The sequence below is a fragment of the Furipterus horrens genome, unplaced genomic scaffold (assembly GCF_987537825.1).
Source record: "Furipterus horrens unplaced genomic scaffold, mFurHor1.1.pri manual_scaffold_6, whole genome shotgun sequence".
In the NCBI taxonomy this organism is placed as follows: domain Eukaryota; kingdom Metazoa; phylum Chordata; class Mammalia; order Chiroptera; family Furipteridae; genus Furipterus; species Furipterus horrens.
The window spans coordinates 44,507,006-44,528,187 of record NW_028327176.1 but is presented as its reverse complement, the minus strand read 5'-3'; the positions used below and the strand labels follow the sequence as shown (position 1 = coordinate 44,528,187).

The 21,182-nt window shown below is 37.7% G+C and overlaps 1 protein-coding gene across 1 annotated transcript in view; it reads right to left on the bottom strand.

The window, feature by feature from the left end:
- The window catches only part of UGP2 (UDP-glucose pyrophosphorylase 2), a 56,905-nt gene extending 42,181 nt beyond the window's left edge, over positions 1 to 14,724 (bottom strand). Inside the window, exons 1-2 of the mRNA XM_090281385.1 lie at positions 14,057 to 14,724; positions 278 to 405 (exon numbers count right to left, since the gene is read on the bottom strand). Coding sequence (XP_090137511.1) covers positions 278 to 405; positions 14,057 to 14,075 — 147 coding nt within the window. The 5' untranslated portion in view covers positions 14,076 to 14,724. The remainder of the gene's footprint in view (positions 1 to 277; positions 406 to 14,056) is intronic.
- Between the last annotated feature and the right edge of the window lie 6,458 nt (positions 14,725 to 21,182).

Below are 21,182 nucleotides of genomic sequence, written 5' to 3'. Positions count from 1 at the left end.
GAACATTGATATCCATTTCTCCACCCAATGTTATCAAAACACAAAATAAAGTGTAGTTTTGTTCTCATTGTTTTAGATTTTAGAAACTTCCTAGAACTAAAAGAAAAGACAATGGTTTTACAATGGCCAAAAGTTGAAAATCCTTAATTGTTAAGCAATCCTATTTTTTTCTATGTTCTTATTACATCTTGCGCTTATTTTAAACTGGTTGACCAGCAACAGCAATGGCAATTCAGCATGCAGATGAATGAAAGTAAAGACATTGTACAGTCCTTACCTCAAACTCATGAGATGGCGCTGTAATGAGTATTTTTTCTAGTTCCTTCTTCACAGATAATTCTAGCTCTTGTCGAATGACCTCTTGAAACTGAGAAGCACCATCTTGAGACATTGCTTTGCTAAGATCTTAAAACAAAAACATAAAAGCACCAAATGAAAAATCAGATACCCATTCAAACAGCTGGAAAGCTATAACTGATTTATATCTGGGGTTCCAGCAAATGAAGAGGGTTCCACTCTATAGACCCATCATCCTCTCACAGAATTTCAGTAGTGTCAGTTCGGACTATATAATCACATGTGCTCAAATTTGACTACTTGGTACATCTTTATGCTTTACTAGTATGTCTGAAATACTAAACACCTTTGGGAAGATGGGGCAGGTGGAAGTAAAAGGATTAATCTTTATTTGAGTACATAATTCCATCTCTACTAATGTTTCGCTCCTAGCCATCAAGGCTGGAGAAAAATCAGAACAATTGGAATAATGTTAATAAGGATATGTTTAACGGAACCTTCCCTTACGGAACTCCTACATCATAAGATAACTGAAGGGGTCTAACTCCCTCCTCCAGGCCAGATGAAAATTTTAAAAACCTTTCCCTTTTAGAAGGAGAGCCATTCCAGTTTCATTATTTCTTACTAGAAGAACCCCTTGAGAGACAGATAATGGCAATTCCAAGGTGCCTCAACTTCCCTGGCATCAAAATTTTTACTTTAAAAGAAGAGCATGGGACTGCTTCCCTACCCTGGTCCTCAATTTCAGCCAAGACTTTTCAGTCCTTATTTTTGTCAGACAGACTATCAGGGCTTTTGGCATGGCTGGGCATCTCTGTGACAGATGGGTCTTACTAAAAGTGACAGAAAAGGCTTTCAGATGAAAACAAAAATAGAAAAACAAAAGAATAAAACATCCCAGGCCCAAGTTCCTTGTGAGAAAAATGCCAATACAGATGTTTTACACACTTAAGTATCTAGGTAGTAATTATCCTGTCTATTTCTTATAAAATAAGGGACAATCAGATTATTGTTCACCTCCCCCTTTACCCTCAATACCTACCTAATTCAATCTTATTTTATAAATGTATTTGTGAAGCTTATGTTCAAATATTTTCATTGATAACTAATTAGTTCTACAACTATTGGCTAATTTAGCAGAATCATATTTCACATACCATAAATTCTTTCACTTGTTAGTTGGGCACCAGGGAACATTTATACAAACAGAATTAAAGCCAACATAATAAATATTTTCAAGATAATTCTGAGAGCAGAAATTAGTATATTATGTTAACTCCTGAGTCAATTTATTTAATATAAACAGCCTCTCTCTCTCCTTAATATCTAAAAATGTTAACAAATGAGATATTTAATATAGCTCTCCAAAAATATTTTATATACACTTTCCATTATTCAAATCCAAGAGGAAAGTAAAAGGATATTTGATGAGAGCACACCATCTAATCCTAAAATAGCCATTTTCTAACTGTGCTCTTTTTACAGGCATAAACTACTATATAACTAAGTTTATGGACTCCAGTAAAACTACCAAAGTGATCCAAACTGTGGTTCATAAACAAGGTTTTTGTGAGCTAAAAAACACCGTAAGAAACACATAGGTGTGTGTTCCATAAACAACCTAAAGATATGTTTCAACTAGTAAGTAGCTACTAGTTGCTACCAGTAAGTAGCAATTGTAACCTGTAAAAACCCATGACAATGGATGAGCATGTTTGCATAACTATGACAGGTAACTAATAACCTCCTTTGAAAGATTTTAAACTAGAGTTAATGTGACATCAACCACACATGTTCATCCCTTGGCTAACATAGCTGTAATTTAAAATCTGTCACAGGCTAAGTCCTCTACCCTGCCACCCCATGTATACCTGGGCTGTCATTTCCCAGTCTTTAAGCCAACTCCTGTATTAATGTTTAGAAAATAATTTGGAAGCAAAATCTAAAAATTTAAAACCTCTAAATTAAAGAACACATGAATTACCATGGCTGGGTAGCTCAGTTGGTTAGTGTTGTCTCAATATGCCAGGGTTGTGGGCACTTACAAAAATCAACCAATGAATGCATAAGTAAGTGGAATAACAAATCCATGTCTGTCTGTCTCTCTCTAAAAATCAATTTAAAAAATTAAAGAACACATGAATTGTTTCTGTGACACAGATTTATTAAAATAGATTAAGAAATTACTATATAATGATTTTAAAAATAAGGTTTTTGTTTGTTTGTTTGTTAACTCAACGATATCTACAGACTTGCTGCTTTGTTGCTAAAGTTAGATCCCAAAGGCAAGCATTCCCAGTCACATTCCTAAAAAATATAGTGATGGAAACATTTAACTTACTTATGTTCTGGGCAAATGCCAAAGCGAGATAAAACTAAATGTAACTGTTAAATTTAAAAATAACTCTAATAGCTGTCTGAGATTTGTCTACATGAGAACAGTCAAAAAAAAAAACAAAACAAAAAAACAGAAAGAACAAAGAAAAGAAAGAACCCACACCAAACTTTAAAGACTTTTGGCAGAACAATATCCTATCAACGTACATGACTTAAGGTCCAAAGGCATAGAACCCATGACCCTATCCTCCCTATCAAGCCAAGGTAAGAAGGCTGGCTGAAAGGCTCACATTTAATATTACATGTGATCTTTGCCAGCTGTTGTAGGTTCAACCTTGAAACACTGATTCAAAAAGACAGAACACAGATTCAAACATGAGTTGTGACAAACAGCCTTAACCTTTATTCCTCCCATTTGTTTGACATAGCACCAAATGCAAACGAAAAACTATGTGTAATCCTTCTACCCCCTCTACAAATATGAACAGCTTACACAACAAAAGAATATTACAACACGCCTGTCCACCCCATTCCACAGCTGTTTCCCTCTCCTTTCCCTGAAGAAAGTACAACTCTGAAGTTCTGTTTTTAAGTGATTAGAGGCTAAGGAAGGGTTTTTAAGGATAAAAAATATTCAAGAATAAAGAAAAGTGTATTTAATCAAGAATAGTGTCTATCTTGCACAGACCAGGAGGCAAAGAGCTAGAAACCATTTCCTTTTGTAGTGACCTCTTTTTCCATCCTGAATTTTTTAAGAAATGTCTGGAATTTCTGGGTAGGAAAGAAGTACAGATATTAGAAGTCTTCTTGGACTTTTAACATTCTCAGGTTACACTTCTGGCAATGACAGCTGACTTTCTAATGGAAGGTCAATTAAAGTATCCCCTGAATAATGCAAGATTTCTAACCTCCTAAAATGTTTTTCCCCTCATTTCCAAGCAATAGAGAATTGATTCTCCTTGACTTTCGACAGACAATGGAATAGGAATCAAATATTTCATTAACTCACTTTAATAAGTCAAAACATTTTTAGAGATGAGAAGGAGCATTTAATTTACCCTCAACATTTTACAGAAAGGAAAATGAAGTTGAAATAGTTTAAACGACTCATCCAAGGTCACAGAGTAGGCTTTATATGGAACTCAGAAACAAAGCCAGTTTACGCTAAGTCTCAGTCCTACACAATGAGGTAAAAATATCTTGCTCATTTTTTTCTCCTAGTCTAGCTTTTTAATCATGGCAGAAAAACCCTAAATAATACTCTCCTCCAAAAGCATTTCTATCAGAATGTCTTCTTATACTCAACGGGATAAAAAGGAAACTCCCGACCACATAAAACTGGGATTACTAGAATTGTCTTGGTTGACTTAATTACAAGTTAGTCAATTTGGGATAGAACAGATACTAACTTATTTTTATAAGTTTTCTCCCACCTCAATTTCCTAATTCTTCCTTGTTCATACAACTAAAATTTCCACATCATGGACTTTCCTCTATCCAACTGGAGCCAACAACAATAAAATTTTTTTTATTTAAAGGAGAAGGAGAAAAAGCAATAAATCAAGGGGTAGAAGACATTCAATCTAACAAGTGATTGTTTTCATTTCTTAATTCAGGTATTTCATTTCATCCATTAGAATCCCAGCCTTCCTTGGAAACCCACACTGAGATGTACTCAAAATTAGAGAACTGGAGAGCTCACTTTAAACTAGGAAATGACTTGTGAGCCAAGTAAATGTCAAACTCCAAGAATATAGTATTAACTGGAAATAATCATGAATAAAATTAAAGACATATACCGACTAGATTTATGGTCAATTAAAGCTAACCATCCTCTTCTGGGGTTACACTCCAGTCCTTTAAAACACAGTTATTTGTTAATTTTCCTCCAAGAAAAGCTTTTCTTCTTTGGATTTCATTACCCAATATTATCCCACATCTTCTTCTACATCTCTGTCTAGGCCTCAATTTCCATTCTTTTTCTACTCCCTGTATTTTCTAAGATTCTGTCCCCATACCATTTTTCCCTCACTTATTCCCTTACTCATCTCCTTACTAATAACTTCCAAATATGTGCCTTGCATCCTGATCTTTTTTTCATGAGCTGCAGGCTCACATTCCCTATAGTCTTCTAGACCTTTTGCACCTGGATACTCAACTGGGTACCTCAAATTTAACATGTCCAAATAGCCTAAATCCATCTCCCTGCCCTCCATGACATTAACTTAGGTGACCCAGAAACTCAGTTACAATGGGCTCTTCCCTGCTTTCCCCAGAGTATTACATCCAATCCAACACTATACTTCTTAACTGAATTCCATTCACTTCTTCTATCCAAATTTCCCTCTCATTTTCACTCACCTGGTCATACTGAAAGCAGCTTTGTAACTATTCTGCCCATCTGTCACTCTAATCTGGTGGTACCAAGCAGAATGGATTGGTTCCCCCTAAACTGCAACCTTAATCATTTCACCACTCCTCCTCAGTTGATGGGAAATATATGCAATTCCTTAGCTAGGCATGTCTTTAAAACCAAGTTGAAGTACCCCTTTTGAGCAGCCAAAGCTAATGAAAATGCTAAAGCAGAAGGCCTAAAGGCTGCAATTTCCTAATCCTTTCATGACATCTCAATAGTGCTTCTAAAACTTTAATGAGCCTACAAGTCACCTGGAGGGCTTGTTAAAACACAGATCCCTGGGCAACCTCCCAAAGATTCTGACTCAGTGGGTCTGGAGTGGGGAGAAGATGCATTTGTAATAAGTAAGTGCTGCCAATACTGCTTTGAGTAGCTCTGGTACAGATTATTCTCCACCTTAATATGTTTGTAGTAGCCATGCACACTGTTCTTCTCCCTAACCCAAAGTTTTTCTGTCACCTATTCTCTGCCCAAGGCCATGTGCTTAAGAAATGGCACCAGGCCCAGATTTTGAAGCCTTCCTCGTGATTGGTTTAATCATGGAACATAATATGTATGACTCTGGCCAGTGAGCCAATGAGGGTAGTTTGTCAAAGGATTTGGGAAAAAAACATTCTTCACCGAGAAAAAGAAACACATGAGATGAAATAGTACCTTTTCTACCCCTGGACATAACGAGTATGTGTTCATTTATCACCTCCAGTTTCTTCTGCCATTTAGTGAGCTTAAAGAAAGCTGGCCCAAGAATGAGAAAGATATGCTTAAGAGAGCAGAAGGAAGGAAAGATTGATGCAATCTTTGTACTGAATTAACCAATGCTGGAACACCCTACTTCAAGACTCATGTGATACAAGTCCCTCATATTTTAAGCCAGCTGAGGTGGTATCTTTCTGCTCCATGAAGTTAAAAGCATCTTAAGTATTTTAAGTTTGTTCCAAAACACACACCTCAAGTGTCATTCAATGATTTTAGAGAAGGGTAGGCAGAAATGAGAAGGAAAAAATAGAAAGTAATAGTCTAGTGTGGATTCTAAAATCATGAGAATCACCCCAGCCTCGAGGAAACCTGATCCCTCAGGCTCAAACTCTGTGACTTTTAACTTCTGCTATTTTGGGAGTGGCATTCCTAGTGTTCTAGGTGGCAGCTTCTGAACATTCAAAGAGGTCTTACTTTCTGCCACAACTCTTACGTTAATTATGTTATTCAACTCCACCCCCAACACCTACCTCAGCACCTGGCACACCATACACACACCTGTTTACACACACCTGATAATGCATAAATAAATGGGAAATCTTAAATTCTTATATTAGTGACTTCAGTAGTCACTAATATATCATTTGGCACAGTTCAACTGTAATCTCCTCTCAGAAATCTTTCTAAACTAAACAAAGTTGCCCATTACAGAGTCACATGGTAGATCCTTGTGTCACTCTTTTATAACATCAAACTTTAACAAATTTATTCAATGTCTATTTAACCAACAAATTACAGTCTCTTTCTCCAAGAATAAATCATCTCTATTTTGTTCACTGTGGTATTCCCACTGCCTAACACAGAGCTTGAGACATAGTAAATGCTCAAGTAATGTTTATTAAATAAGGAAGAGCCTATTATGATAGTTATGTGTTGGGTACAGATAGAGAAGATAAGAGTCCGGTCTCATGAAGGTAGTGCCTGATAAGGCTAAATATAGGAAGTACTTAAGAGCCATTTCTGGTCATGGGGAAAGGGGAGCTAAGAAAAGAGACTATGTCCTGAGTACGTGAAGTCCCTAAGGCTTCTCAAGCAGAGGCTGATTTTATTAGTCAAGCATCAGGGACGTGGTCAAAGAAATTCCAAAATGATAGATGATCTAGACAAAAGGACCCATAAATTTCTTTTCAATTTTTTATTATCCAATATATATGCAAGCATAATGTTTTTACTAACTAGTGATTAAACAAAATCAGGCAATTTTAAGTACCATGTGTTAACTGCGCCACTGGAGCTCCCAAATTGGGCAATTATATGTAGGCTTAGCTTAATTTAGGAAAAATATGGAAAAGTTAAAGTCCATGCCATTCAACCACATAAAAAAAATCAATAAGTTGATTTTATATGATCACTTAGTATTAAAGTCAATGTTGAGTATTTTAGATTGTAAACTATAGCATAATATGAGAGTTTACATTTACATATTTTTAAATGACTCAGCTTTAAATACATATGAATGTTTATTAAATTCCTTTTGGTAACAAAAAAAGGTACCAGGCTTTTGAGAACTGTTTCAATACTCCAGCACTGAATATGCAGAGTCCCTTGCTAATTGACATTTTCGCTAATCATACATTGCTTACCTAAACAAAATTTAACTGTTACAATTTATACCTAAACCAGACTTCTCATTAATAATTAAGAATAACTTTGCTCTCATACAACAAAGTAGCTCTGAAAATCTAAAAAATAAAAAACAAAAACAGAAAATATCACTTCTGAAAACAGAACACTCAGAAGAGATGTATCAACTAGTTAACACTAGACATTAAATTTAATGGATGATAAGAAAGAAGGCATGCCAAGGAGCCTATCACACTCGTTTGCTGAGAGGAGGGAAAAAGGATATAACGGAAAATCACCACCAAGGACCAAAAACTTATTTGGCAGGCCTGCTCTGTAATTTTATATATATGGTCAGTGAGTGAGTCCAATTCCCTTATCTTAAAGATGAAATGGGGCAAGGAGGGGTGCTGACATCTTAAGGACACAGCGGAAGTGCTAAACTGGAATCCAATTCCTGCCGCCTGGTGCCCTGCTCTTCTTCCTGGAGGAAGGTCTCTCCTTTCTTTGTTACTGTATGCCACCAAATCTGAATGAAATTCGGCAAAAACTCACTATGTCTATTATGTGACGTTACTATGTGAGGTTAAAACTACATATCAGAATAAGCATTCTCTTATGCTCTTCAACTTTTCCTTCTATACAGTTTATTTTCTAAGCAATGAAAAATTGAAGAAAGCTTTTATGCACTCTATAAATATTTCATTACCAAGGCTAAGCATTTTACCATTGGCATAAATGAACCCAAAACAGTGCACAGAATTGTGTTATTCTGTCTTCCTGCACCCATTGGACGTTTTAAAATTCAAGGCAGGGTTATAACATAAAGGAAACATCACATCAGCCTTCGCCGCAGCAACCAGAGAAAACACAAATGCCAATTATCTTAAGGACCAAGTGGTGATATTGTTAAAGGGAGTACCTCCTACAATACTATTTTTTTTAAAATTTGTTGACTAATAATTAAAAAGTAGATTAGGCATAACATGATTATTTTATGTACATGAATACAATGAACAGTATTTTTTAAGCTACAAATGAAATCACAGAGAAACAGGAAACTCGATTTACATACAAAAAATTTACAAATATCTAGAAGTGTTTTGGAAAATGAAACATTTTGTTGTTTATGTAAGTTAACTAAGACAACATAGCCAGTTTCTCCATGATTCTCAAAAACAATCCTTAATTATCAAAATGGCTTGGGGGTACAATCAATTTCATTTGGCAATGACTGAGAAAAATAAACAATGGAACTGTTGGCAGAGGCGGAATTTGAGCCCTAGACAATTACCATCCAACAAACTAAAGGAGATGCCTGCATTACCAATCAAGAGAACTGGGAAACAGCTTTCAATTGAAGTATTATCCCCTTTTTCCCCACATAAGCCCAGTCAAAATACACAGTTTAATTATCTTTCAGTAACTTAGCAGCCAACTTTCAAAGAATTTAATAAGTTATTAATAAAAAGATGCATGCCTGATAGAATTTAGAGGTCTAAGTCAACTAATAGTCATTGTGTCTGAACAATCCATTAAATTACCCACGATGTCCACAATTCAAACGCTATCAAAGCAAGTTGAAATATATTGTAGAAAAGAAACTGTAGACTGTGTCAAAAGGACACCAGTCTTTAGAAAAACTCCAGCTTCTACAGAGATCCTAAGCAATCAAAAACCCTCAGAGAATCTCCCCAACAATTTTATTCTAATGTTGCTGAAAATTGTCCACTGGCATCAATATCAAAAGAAATAGCATTATGAAAAGTTAGCATAGTCAACTCTTATTCATTTTTACACATAATCCAGAGTTGGTTTGACTTTCAAATATTTGTTTTTATTAACTTTTCAAAAATGGAGATCTGACTTTCTGGGAACTTCGACAAAAAGTACCAAATACAACTTGGTGGAACTGGGAAACTAGAGTGTATTATTCTCTTTGCCTAGGAAATTCTCATTATTAGGCCAACTAACACTATTCCTCCTGTAAAATTAAGTATCCTATTATTCTAATTAAAATTACAATTGTCTATGAAGAAAAAATAACACACCTACTGTCCAAAAATTAATGTCTTAAAGTAATTTCCTCAGAGTTATTTTTCAATTTATCTTCAGAATATTAAAATGGCACGATTGAGCAGTGTACCAGCTAGTATTTCTTATTTCTCTAATGTTCCTTGTCAATTTTTTCCCTTAGTTGGCTTTCACAAATGAAAATCATCCACCTTACTAGAAGACCCAGTTAACAAGAACAAAGTCTGACCACAGAGATTATAAGATCCACATTGAAAAACAAAATTTTCATCAGCTTAACTGTTTATTTTGAGTTACCTTTAATTTTCCATTGATAACTGTGATTCTGAATTTAATTAAATCCCTCACTCTCTTGCAATATAATGAATCTTAAGCCACATTTTTTTAAAAATGAGGCATGTGTCTTAGTTGTTGCTTTGCGACCTCTAGTCCTGCCTCAAATCTATACCACAATCCCTCTGGGCTAAAAGCATCCTAGTCCTCAAAATAATCAGCAACAAGCTACATTTGGTTTTAGGATTTGAAAAGAACCAGGCCATGGTCCGACCTCCACAACCTGGACCAGTATGTTTCTCATCCCTGTATTCATCTGAGACCCCTCTATTTATAATAAGCTCAGCTAATCCTCCCTGGCTAGCTGCCATCTACCAAACAAGCATCACCAAAAAAGTCATAAAAAGAGAATTCCAACAAATGGGAAAGTTGACAGGCCTCAAATATTTTTGAACACATTCAAATGGTTTCCTCTGAAATATAAGAAAGTACCTCAATTTAAGAGCATTAAGAGACATTTATGTAATTCAGATAATGGTCTATTATAAAGTTTTTAAAAAGTCCCTCTAATATTATAAGCACATAACATGGCCTTAGCTCGTTAGATGACAATAGTCCCTGCACCATTTATAAGATTCAAATCATGTAGGAAGATGATTCATAGTAGCCACAATTTTAAAAAAAGCAAAATCCCAAATGGCATGGAATGACAAACCTGGCAAAAAGTCATAGCTGCTGATTACCCCTGGTACCTCCAACTGTGAGAAGGAGCCCCTTCTCATTCAACTAGTACTCACACTTATTTAGAATAATTGGGGGGGGGGGGCCTGAAACAACCCATTCAAGGGGAGAAACCTAGCAAATGGAGTAGTAGTATCACAGGCAGGCAGAAGGTGACCTGAGGGCAGAATAAGTACAACCAACTAGGGTATTATGTCGTAAAACCAATAAATTAAGTCTTCCTATGAAAAGCAATCTCTAGTGCCTGAGGAACATAGACTTGGGAGATGCCCAAAGAAAGCTGAACCTTCTTTGGCCAAGAAATATATACTGAGAACTCTCCTATCGACATTAAATAGTTTTATTAATTGAACATTTTTACCTTGTAACTTATGGTTAAAGCACTTGAGAATGGAGATGCCCAGTTCTCCTGTAAAAACACATTGCCTAGGTTTGGGGGAAGACAGTCAGCCAAGTATAGCAACCCCAATTTCCAGGAAATTCAGAAAATAGGTGTATACAACACATCTGAATTTCAAGTTCCCAGCATAAGAGATACACAAGAAATCCCACTACAATACACTATACTTTGTAAGCACTCAAAAAATATTTTGTTGACTGGACTGAAACTAAAACTGTCACCAACTATGTATTTAATCACTATTAAGCTTCCCCTCTATATCCCCCACTTTTGTTGCTGTTGTTAAACATACCAGCTCCCAAGTGCTAGGGGCTTGAATACCAAACCTGGAAGAGGAAAATAAAGACCTGTCATACCTACCTTGTTTCTATTTATTTCTGGTGATGACATGTGGTTATCTTTATGGTGGCAGTGCTACCTGAAACGCCACTGTCATTTTAAGAAAGAAAATTTTAAAAAGTAAAAAGTACTGGCCACTGAAGGTGTAACTACTAAATTCACATGATCCATCTCATTTCAGCTTCTCAATAACCCTATGGTGTAAGTATTAATACCCAACGTTTATATAAGTAGAAACTGAGGTTCAGAAAAGTTAGGCAACTAAGGTCACTTCTTAGCAACAGGGTCCAAACCTAAGTCCATACTCTTTTACTTTTCTCAAAATTTATGTAATCTTAAGAGGTGTTATTAAAAAATAAAAACCTACAAGCAAAAATGTAGGTTAACCTACTAAAAAGTACATGGAAAGTGCTGAATTTCTTATTTACCATTCACAACAAATTCTTATAGAGCACCACCCACTACAAGATAATTTGCCACAGGGATATGATTCCATGACCACAAGGAACTGACAGTCTAGGAGAAACAACTTAGATAAGTTTTCAATGTAAGAGGCAAAGGGTACTGGAAAAGACAAGGGTTTTAGACACATCTACATATATATGAATTTCATTGCTTACTAGCTGTGAATTCTGGACAAGAAACTTAAATTTTTTCAGCTGTAAGGTCAATATAAACATCTGCTACCTCACAGGGCTCTTGTAAAGCTTAAATGATACAACATATGAAAACAGTTAGGGGCCTAATAGTTGTTCAATCTTTGCCCTATGAGTGGCACAACCTATGTATCAATAAGTGGAAATACCAGTCAGTAAGTACTACAAAACAAAGATAAAAAAATCTGATGATCTAAAAAAAATTAAAAAACAAAAATCCCAATCCTTACACTTGTAAACTGATCTGTGGAGACAGCTAACTCATTAGCCAATCAGATTTATCATTTATAAGAGCAACAGAGTTAATTTATCATATAAAGGGTTTACACTTGAAGTACAAAAATTTTTTTTTATACTTATCCAAGTATATGTTTATTGATTTTAAAGAGAGAAGCTTCCTGTATGACCCTCCCCCCCCCACCACCACAGCTCAAACCCACAACTTTTTGGCGTATGAGTACAACACTGTAACTAACTGAGTCACCCAGCCAGGGTTTTAAGTACAAAATTTAAACAATGATAAACAGGCACACAATCACATTAATTTGGGGTGGGGGAGTGATATCTCTTTGTGAAAAACTGCCAATTTAAAAGGAAAACTACCATTTAAAGCACAAGTGTATTCCAACTAAACACAATGCTGAACTGAGTCATGGAATACTAGTCTGAATAAGTCTAATTTAGTTAGTAGTAATGTACCTATAATAATTTCCTAGTTTTGACATACATGCAATTGTCCTATAAATTTAAAAGTATTCCAAGATAAAAAGCTTTTTTAAAAAAGTAGATAACAGAAAGGAATGACAACATTCACAGCAACTGTTAGGTACTGCTACTTGATTTAAAATCTCCTGAAGACAGTTAGCCTTTAACAAACAGTAAAGGCTGTGAAATCAGCGAACACGCAGCACTTCTGCGAGCTATTCTAAAGCACAGCTACAAGGAACAGCTAGAGTTGAACTAATATTCTTAGCTTTCAAAGAGAAGTGACTTGTCCAATTTTACCTAGCATATTGTTGCAAAATACTGGTTTTCCGGTCATTAAACTTTGTTGTTGCTGTTACAAAACCAGCACATTTCTAAGTTACTTCTGCCTTGCTATTTTTGACTAAGACATTTATTCAATAGCACATAAGAAGCATCTCTCACTGCATATAAGGTATAACATGAATTTGAAAGCCAAATGACAAGTGACATTTCTGAGCCTAGTGCTAAAAGCAGGCATGTGTCCTGTGTTTCCATAATAAGACAGGCCATCAAACTCTCACTTTTTTATACAAAACTCAAATAAGAGTTAATAAAGTGATGTAAAACTTACTAGGGCATTTTTATTCCCAGAGTCAAATGAGGGCCATTCCTGGCACAGTTTTTTTTTAAAGTACATATACATTTATTGAGAGTCACATTAAGTGTTTGTGAACTTAGTACTAGCTGTGTAGTGTGTTCAGCAAGATGGCTGAATCTTTCATATTCTGGGGTCTGCAAGAAAACGGTTTACTTGCATACCAGAAGGCAAATTCTATGCTTTAAACTGGTGACAGGTTGAAGAGCACCAAAAGTGTACAAGGTACACACACATACACACAATGTTACTGTTTAAATCAGTTGAGAGTCATTCCCTAAACCCTTTTTAATACACATGTAGATCTTGGCAATTTTCAAATTTCAGAGAAACCTTAATAACCTTTGCAGATTTTAAAGAAGGAAAAAATAAACACGGCAATGCAGCAAAGTCATTTCTGCTGAAATGACCTCCAGCTTCTATGAGCTACTCTCGGTTTCGCAATAAATTAATCTGAGACTCAAACCAAGCACACAAACGGAGGAGGAGCTGAGAGCAACACTAAAGCTCCCCCAACAGTCCTGGCAAAACCCACCTGCCTTCGCTCAGCCCTCCCAGTTCCCCTTTTGGTCCGTGCACAGTTACCTTAACTTCGATCGGGAACAGAAAACAGATTAATCAGCAGTCAAAATACTGTGTTATCATCATTTACAATCACTATCCCGGGGAGCTAGAGTGCTACTAACCTGATTTCTGGGAGGCAGAACTAAACCCAGCAGAGCACAAGGGTATAAATTCTACCTATCTGAAACGCCAGCCCAGCAGTTCAACGCAGCTCAAATGTCAATATAAGGAAAAGGTTCCGCAAATAGTAGCTGAGATGAACATTTTCACTTCCAAACTGCCCACCAGCCCTCTCAAATTCGGCTGAAGCAACCCAGGAGATAAGAAGCGTGTCTTACCTTGTACAAATCTCGACATTTTAGGGATTTATTAAAATACTCTGGTTTATATATGTTACTTTCCAGAGAAATCACGCTTATCAGGTAGTGATTTCCTTCCCTTCTTTAACAACCGACGTGTTCTTTCTCCTCTTCCAATGTTTAGCCACTTAAGGGAGTATTTATTGAAAGCGATTAAAACTACCTCAAAAAATAAATAAATAAAAAATAAAAAAAAAAAAACAAGAAAACCTCCACTTCCAAAGACAAAAACTTGGTGCGACTGAGTATGCTGGTAACTCTGGTCTCCACTGCGCTCCTGACACAAATGAGGGCCAACTGGAGACTCCCAGGAAAGGTAAAAAGCACACGAACTTAAATTTCATCAATGAAAGAGGCGGGTCTACAGCGGCTATTTCACCGCCCCCGGGTCTCCACGCCCTCCGTGGCTAGTCCGCTGCAAGCGCCGGCGGGCAGCATTCCTGGCTCTCCTTCCTCCTCAAAGCTGTCCAGCCTCCAGCCAGTTCTCTGCAAAACCGGTCAACAGCGACCCCCACCCAAGAAGGGTTCGGAGAGGCGGGTGAGACCGGCGGGGGTGGGGTGGGGAGAAGCAACCATTTTTACCAGTCCATAAATATTCTGGGACTAGGAGGTGCTAAGAATTCTCCGCGCGGGCGGGTCGGGGCCTCCAGCTCCCCGCCTACCCGTTCCGAGCCGCGAAACCCCAGCCGATACATTTTCACCAGAGGGGAGGGGCCGAAGGGTACATCGCCCCTCCCCCGCGGCGCACTAGGGAGCCGCCCGCAAGGAAGAACTTGCGTGCCACCCGGAGTCCGACAGACCAGAGCCCGGGAAGGCCTGATACTCCTCGTACACATTCCAGTCCCTCCTGACCAGCGCTCTTCCAAACCCCAAATTCGGCCTCCGGAGCCATACAGCAAGAAGAGGACAAAGGCTCTACATATCTCAGATGGGAAACACACCCTCTTAGGGGGTGGAGGGAAGCCCGCCCCCACCCCTCCCAAACTGCCACCGAGACCCACCTTCCTCCTCTTCCTTAGCAGCTGGGAAATTGGGGGTGTTTCTGGCGCCCCAGGAAGAAGGCTTGCAGGCTGAGAGAATGTCACCTCAGAGGAACCCTTCTCTCTCCCTCCGTCCCCTCACATATGCACACCTTGAATCCCTTCGTCCGCAGCTGCAACCCAGCTGCTAACCCCTCCGCCCACCCAGCTGCTAGCTCCGGATACCTTAAGCCCCCCCTACTTTCTCCTAAATAGTTCCCCTCCCCCTCCATTTGGAGCAGCCCCCTCGATGCGGAAATGTTACTGCCGCGAAGACGAACAGGAGCTGTGGCCAGTCAGAAGCCAAGGCTGACGCAAGACATGGCCAATGAGACGCGCTGAGGTGTCGGGGGGTGGGGCGTCTGCAGTACTAGGAAGCCCAGCCACGCTAGGCGCGGAGCCAAACCTGGGGATTCCGAGCGTTGTATGTGCACGTGAGACGGCGAGCAGGAATATTTCGCCAGTAAAATACCACGCTTTCTACAGACACTTAAGCAAGGGAGTGGTTATTTTGCAGTCCGTAAAAATGTAGCCTCTTACCAGAGGCTGAAGATAGACACCTATTGGGCGGCTAGAGCTAGAGCTCCAAACAGCAAATACCCCGAGAGAGCCCAGCTCCTTCTAACAAACTCTACTCACAATATCTGTTTTGGGAAGGGTGAAGATGCCTTAAGGAATAAGCCGAGGGATGTATGGGGCCCACTAACAGGAGAAAGGATTTATAACGTGAAAGAAAGTGCCGAATGAAGGCTCTCCCACCAGAACCACCACCTCCGGTTCTTATTCCTGTAGAGATTTCTACTGTGATGGGCATTTACTTTTTTGAGCAAAGTGGAAATGACTACAGTTACCCTTCAAGAGATGCTTACCTTTTATAGATTATTGAAGTCCTCGAGGAAAGAGGATGTTAAAAGAGAACGTTGGCAGTGGTCGGGTACTGCAAGAGGGCCCGCCCAGCGCCCTCAAACCCCGCCTTACCTGTACGATTCAGAGGGCCAGTCATAGGGTATATCTCAGATTTAAATCTCATGACTCAACTAGTCTACATCAGGACAGATGAATTGTCAGCACTCTCTTAGGTGCCTTCAATAAACCAAGTAGTGCTAGAAGAGTTTGGACAAGAGTAATCAATTAAGGTAAACAGAATTTTTAAATGACTCATTCTCTAAACTTTTAATTTTTTTAGTGCTACACATTCATACGGAAATGTTATTATACAAGTAACGCAGAAAAGGCCAGTGTGATTCGTTTGTCATACTAGAGACTGACAATGCTTGTGGCTATAGTTCTTACGTGAAATCCAAAAATTACACCCAAAAACCTATCGGCTATAAAATAATTTCCTCAAATAAAACCAAAGAAGTATCTGAAATCCAGATGCCTACATTTTAATAATGGCATTTGAAGACCAAAGATCTTAGTCAGAATATCCACATCTTTTGTGTACAGTTGAGAAATTGTTCCAGTTCTAAATAAACAATATTTATCAGTATTAACACCAAAGTAAAATATCACTAAAAAATTTGGGTTCTATAGGGTTGCTTAGCCAGCACTAGATAAAGTTAAAGGGCAATGAAGAATCTTTAATTATACATGGTTTATTGTAAGAAGGAAGATCAGTTATTTTCTACCTTTGCAGAAGATTAAGGGAGAGCAAGTGAATTTTAATTTCAGCGAGACCATTTAGTAACACCTAAGAATAACATCTTAATTTATGAGTGATTATGTATTGAGATATGGTACCAAAGGATGTTGTACATGTACTGCCTCAAGAAATCTCCAAAAAGTAAGTACCTGTCTTCAACGGTTAAGTTTATGACCACCCAGGAGTTGGCTGTCCTGTAAGTGAAATTTCTTTATATAGTGGCTTAAATTTTAATCCTGAACCCTGAAAGATTTTGAAAAAGAGCCTCCCACTCCCTCAGATCCACTAAAAACAACCTCACTCAGCAGATCATGTGGAGTTAGGGAAGAAGGATTGTGGCCATGGAGCAATTTAAAGTCTGCTTTAGAAGGCAGTTACCCATTTCTCTATACATTTAATACCTGAAAATTTGTTCTCTCTCTCTCTCTCTCTCTCTCTCTCTCTCTCTCTCTCTCTCTCTCTCTCTCTCTCTCTCTCTCTCCTTGTGTTTAATACTTTTTTTTTTCATTTTTTTCATAACATACTACAATGAGATTTCCCCTCAAGGTACAGGATGCTGATAGCTATGTGGTAAGAAATGTGTAACATGGACAGATAGATTTACAGATTGAACCTTAGGAGAAACCTGGGGGTACCTAAAGGAGGGTGAAGATGAGGAGCTGGGAAGGAGTATGTATGCAGGGATGAGTTGGAATAAATTAAGGGATGGGTTGGAATAAATTATGAACTAAAAAGAAGCCTGGAAACTACTTTTTCTACCATGTGCTAACATCCAAGGATGATATAAATATACTTTTCTCATTCTTTCTTTCTCCTTCCCCACAGAAACCATAGAAAATTCGGTTTTATTTAATCAGTCCCATGTCCTGACATGTATAACAACCTTGCCACATCATTTTCTTTTTTTAATTATATTTTATTGATAATGCTATTACAGTTGTCCCAATTTTTCCCCCTTTTCCCCCCCTCCACCCAGCACACCCCAGTCCCTCAGGCAATCCTCACACCATTATTCATGTCCATGGGTCATGTGTGAAAGTTTTTTGGCTACTCCACTTCCTATACTGTACTTTACATCCCATGGCTATTCTGTAAATACCTATTTGTATTTCTTAATCCCCTCACCTCTTCATCCATTCCCCCATACTCCCCTCTCATCTGGCAACCATCAAAACGCTCTCCATATCCATGATTATATCTGTTCTTCTTGTTTGCTTAGTTTGTTTTTTAGGTTCAGTTGTTGATATACATGTATTTATTGCCACTTTATTGCTAATAGTTTTGATCTTCTTTTTCTTAAATGAGTCTCTTTAACATTTCATATAATAATGGTTTGGTGATGAGGAATGCTGTTAGTTTTTTCACATCTGGGAAGCTCTTTATCTGCCCTTTGATTATAAATGATAGCTTTGCTGGGTAGAACAATCTTGGCTGTAGGTCCTTGCTTTTCATGACTTTGAATATTTTTTGCCAATCCCTTCTAGCCTGCAAAGTTTCTTTTGAGAAATCAACTGACAGTCTTATGGAAATTCCCTTGTAGGTAACTAACTGCTTTCCTTTTGCTGCTTTTAAGATTCTGTCTTTAAAAAAGAAAGAAAGAAAGAAAGAAAGAAAAGGAAGAAAAAAAACAGAAGAAAAAGAAAAAAGAAAGTTCTGTCTTTATCTCTGACCTTTGTCATTTTAATTATGATGTATCTTGGAGTGGGCCTCTTTGCATCCATCTCGTTTGGGACTGTGCTTCCTGGACTTACATGTCTATTTCCTTCACCAAATTAGGGAAGTTTTCTTTCATTATTTTTTCAAGTAAATCTCCAATTTCTTGCTTTCTTTTCTCTTGGAATTACTATGATGTGAATGTTGGGCCGCTTGAAGTTGTCCTAGAGGCTGCTTACACTATTCTTGGTTTTTTAGATTCTTTTTTCTTCTTATTGTTCTGATTGATTGCTTTTGCTTCCTTAAGTTCCAAATCATTGATTTGATTCTCAGCTTCGTCCACTTTACTGTTGTTTCCCTGCAAATTGTTCTTTATTTCACTTAGTGTATTCTTCTTTTTTGTCTGGATCTTTTTTGTGCTGTTGAAGTCCTCACTAAGTTCCTTGGGCATCCTTATTACCAGTGTTTTGAACTCTGCATCTGATAGATTGTTTATCTCCATTTTGTGTAGTTTTTTTTTCTGGTGTTTTGATCTGTTCTTTCATCTGGGCCACCTTTCTTTGTCTGCTCATTTTGATAGCCTCCCTGTGTTTGTTTCTATGTTTTAGGTAGAGCTGCTATGACTCCCTGTTTTGGTAGCATGGCCTAATATAGTAGGTGTCCTGTAGGGTCCAGTGGCACATTGAATTGAATTTAACCTTATGATAAAGAACAAGTTTAATAATTGCATTTTCATTTTTAAGAATAGTGACTAGATTTTCTAAATTATAGGTTCATAATTCAACCTTAAAAAAATGGTTGCTAAGGTTTTACAAATAAATGTATATCTTGTAATTTTTAATAAATTCTAGTTACACTCATATAGTATTGTTGTTGTTGGTTTTTACTTTACATGAGGTCTGTATAATTCATAGAGCATATGTAAGTGTCTCGGGGTAATTTGAAAATATATAAACCATAGAAATAATATTGGAATGGATAGCTAAGATCCAAAGTATAGGAATGTGCCAAAAAGAAATTGCAGATAGCAAAGCCCTCATATTTAATGAGGCATTGCAAAATCTCACTGCTCCCACCCTGTTCCCACCCTGGAGGCAAAGTTAAAGCTCAGACTGAACTTTGTTTGGAATCTTTGGAACCATGTATTTAAAGAAAGAGGTTTGTCAAGATTTTCTGCCAAAGTACATCACAAGCTTAACATGTGCTTACTGCCTGCTCTTCAAAAGGAATGTCCATGAGCCAGCCAGCTACTAGGATTTGGAATACCCTCTACCTAGTTAGGTCTTATACTGGGTCACAGCTCCATTTCCTAAAGGAAGCTCCAGAAACATTTTGTTGTCTCCTCTGTCACATAACTTGTTTGCTCTGTTTCATAAAATTCCTCAATTTTAACCTTACATCCAATTATTAAACTTTAGAAATATGAAAAAATATATTAAAATGCTCCTAACTAAACTAATCACCTTCCTGATAAACCTGCTCATCCCACATACTCTGTTATGATGCAGCCAGCCATCTTTGCAAACACGCACATCAAGAAAGTTGAAGTCATAACAATAACAGCTAAAATTGTTGTGTTCCTAATGTCCCAGACACTGTGCTTTTTAAAAATCTCCTTTAATTTGCAAAAAGTTTCTGAAAAGAGTGTCTTAAACACACATTTTTTTACCTCTTCCTACTCTCCCTCCCTCCCCCCAGTTTTTCACTAAGTCAGCTACTAAAAGCAATTACTAGAGGCCCTTGGAGGTAGTCTGTGTTTCGGGGGCCACCCATAGGAGAGAGTAGATACAAGACATTATGAGGTCTATAGCTTGGGAAAGCCAAATCCCATCAGGAGAATAAGGGTTGCACAGGTAGAGAGAGTCACTTGCCTTCCTAATGGCTGAGAAAAGAGTGTCTCGTTTCCTTGCACTTGGAAAGCCTGAGAGCAAAGAAGCTATCTCCTGCCTCCTTTCAGTGAAGGGATACCAGTTTGCCAGCCTATCTGCTTTGGGCCAGAATAGTGGCTGTCAAAATGTCCCTGAACAAATAACAATGGCATCACCTGGGAATCTGTTAGAGCTTGTTAGAAATGCAAAGTCTCAGACATCAATAAAGGCCCATAAATCATAAACTCTAGGAGTAAGGAACAGGAAGCTAACTCTGTTTTAACATGGCCTCTCCAGGAGATTGTGAATCATGGGGCTAGGAGATCAGACAGTTTATCCTCCACCTGCTAGAAACCCCCACCACCTGACCTGTAAAGGAACTGAAAAACTCATAACCATTAGTTGGACACAGGAAATTACAGTGCATTTAATGAACTCAGAAAGGGTAACCCCTTTAGGGAGAAATGATCAAACAGAAGATAACTTTAATCTTAATAGCAGTGCTGTTAGCTCCCCACAATAAAAATTGAGGTGTAGAGAGGTTAAATAACTGTCCAATAAGTAACAGAACCAAGATTTGAACCCAGGGTTGGCTGACTCCAAGTCCTCTCTCCCACCTTCCTATATATAAGTCCTCATTACTTGTACCTCAACTGTTTCTGTAGAAATCATCCTTTTTAAAAACTTTGTTTTAAATTGTGATATAAAATACATACAGAAAATTGTATCAGCACCTGTATGCTTCTCTCTTTCCCTATAAGTAACTACTGTCTTTACTCTTCTGATAATTGTTTCTTTGCTTTTCTTCATTAAACCACATGTAAAAGTATTCTCAAAAAACATAGTTTTTTTGTTTTGAACTTCATATGGAAAATATTGTACCATTTATATCCTTTAGTGTTCTGCTCCTTTTTCATGTT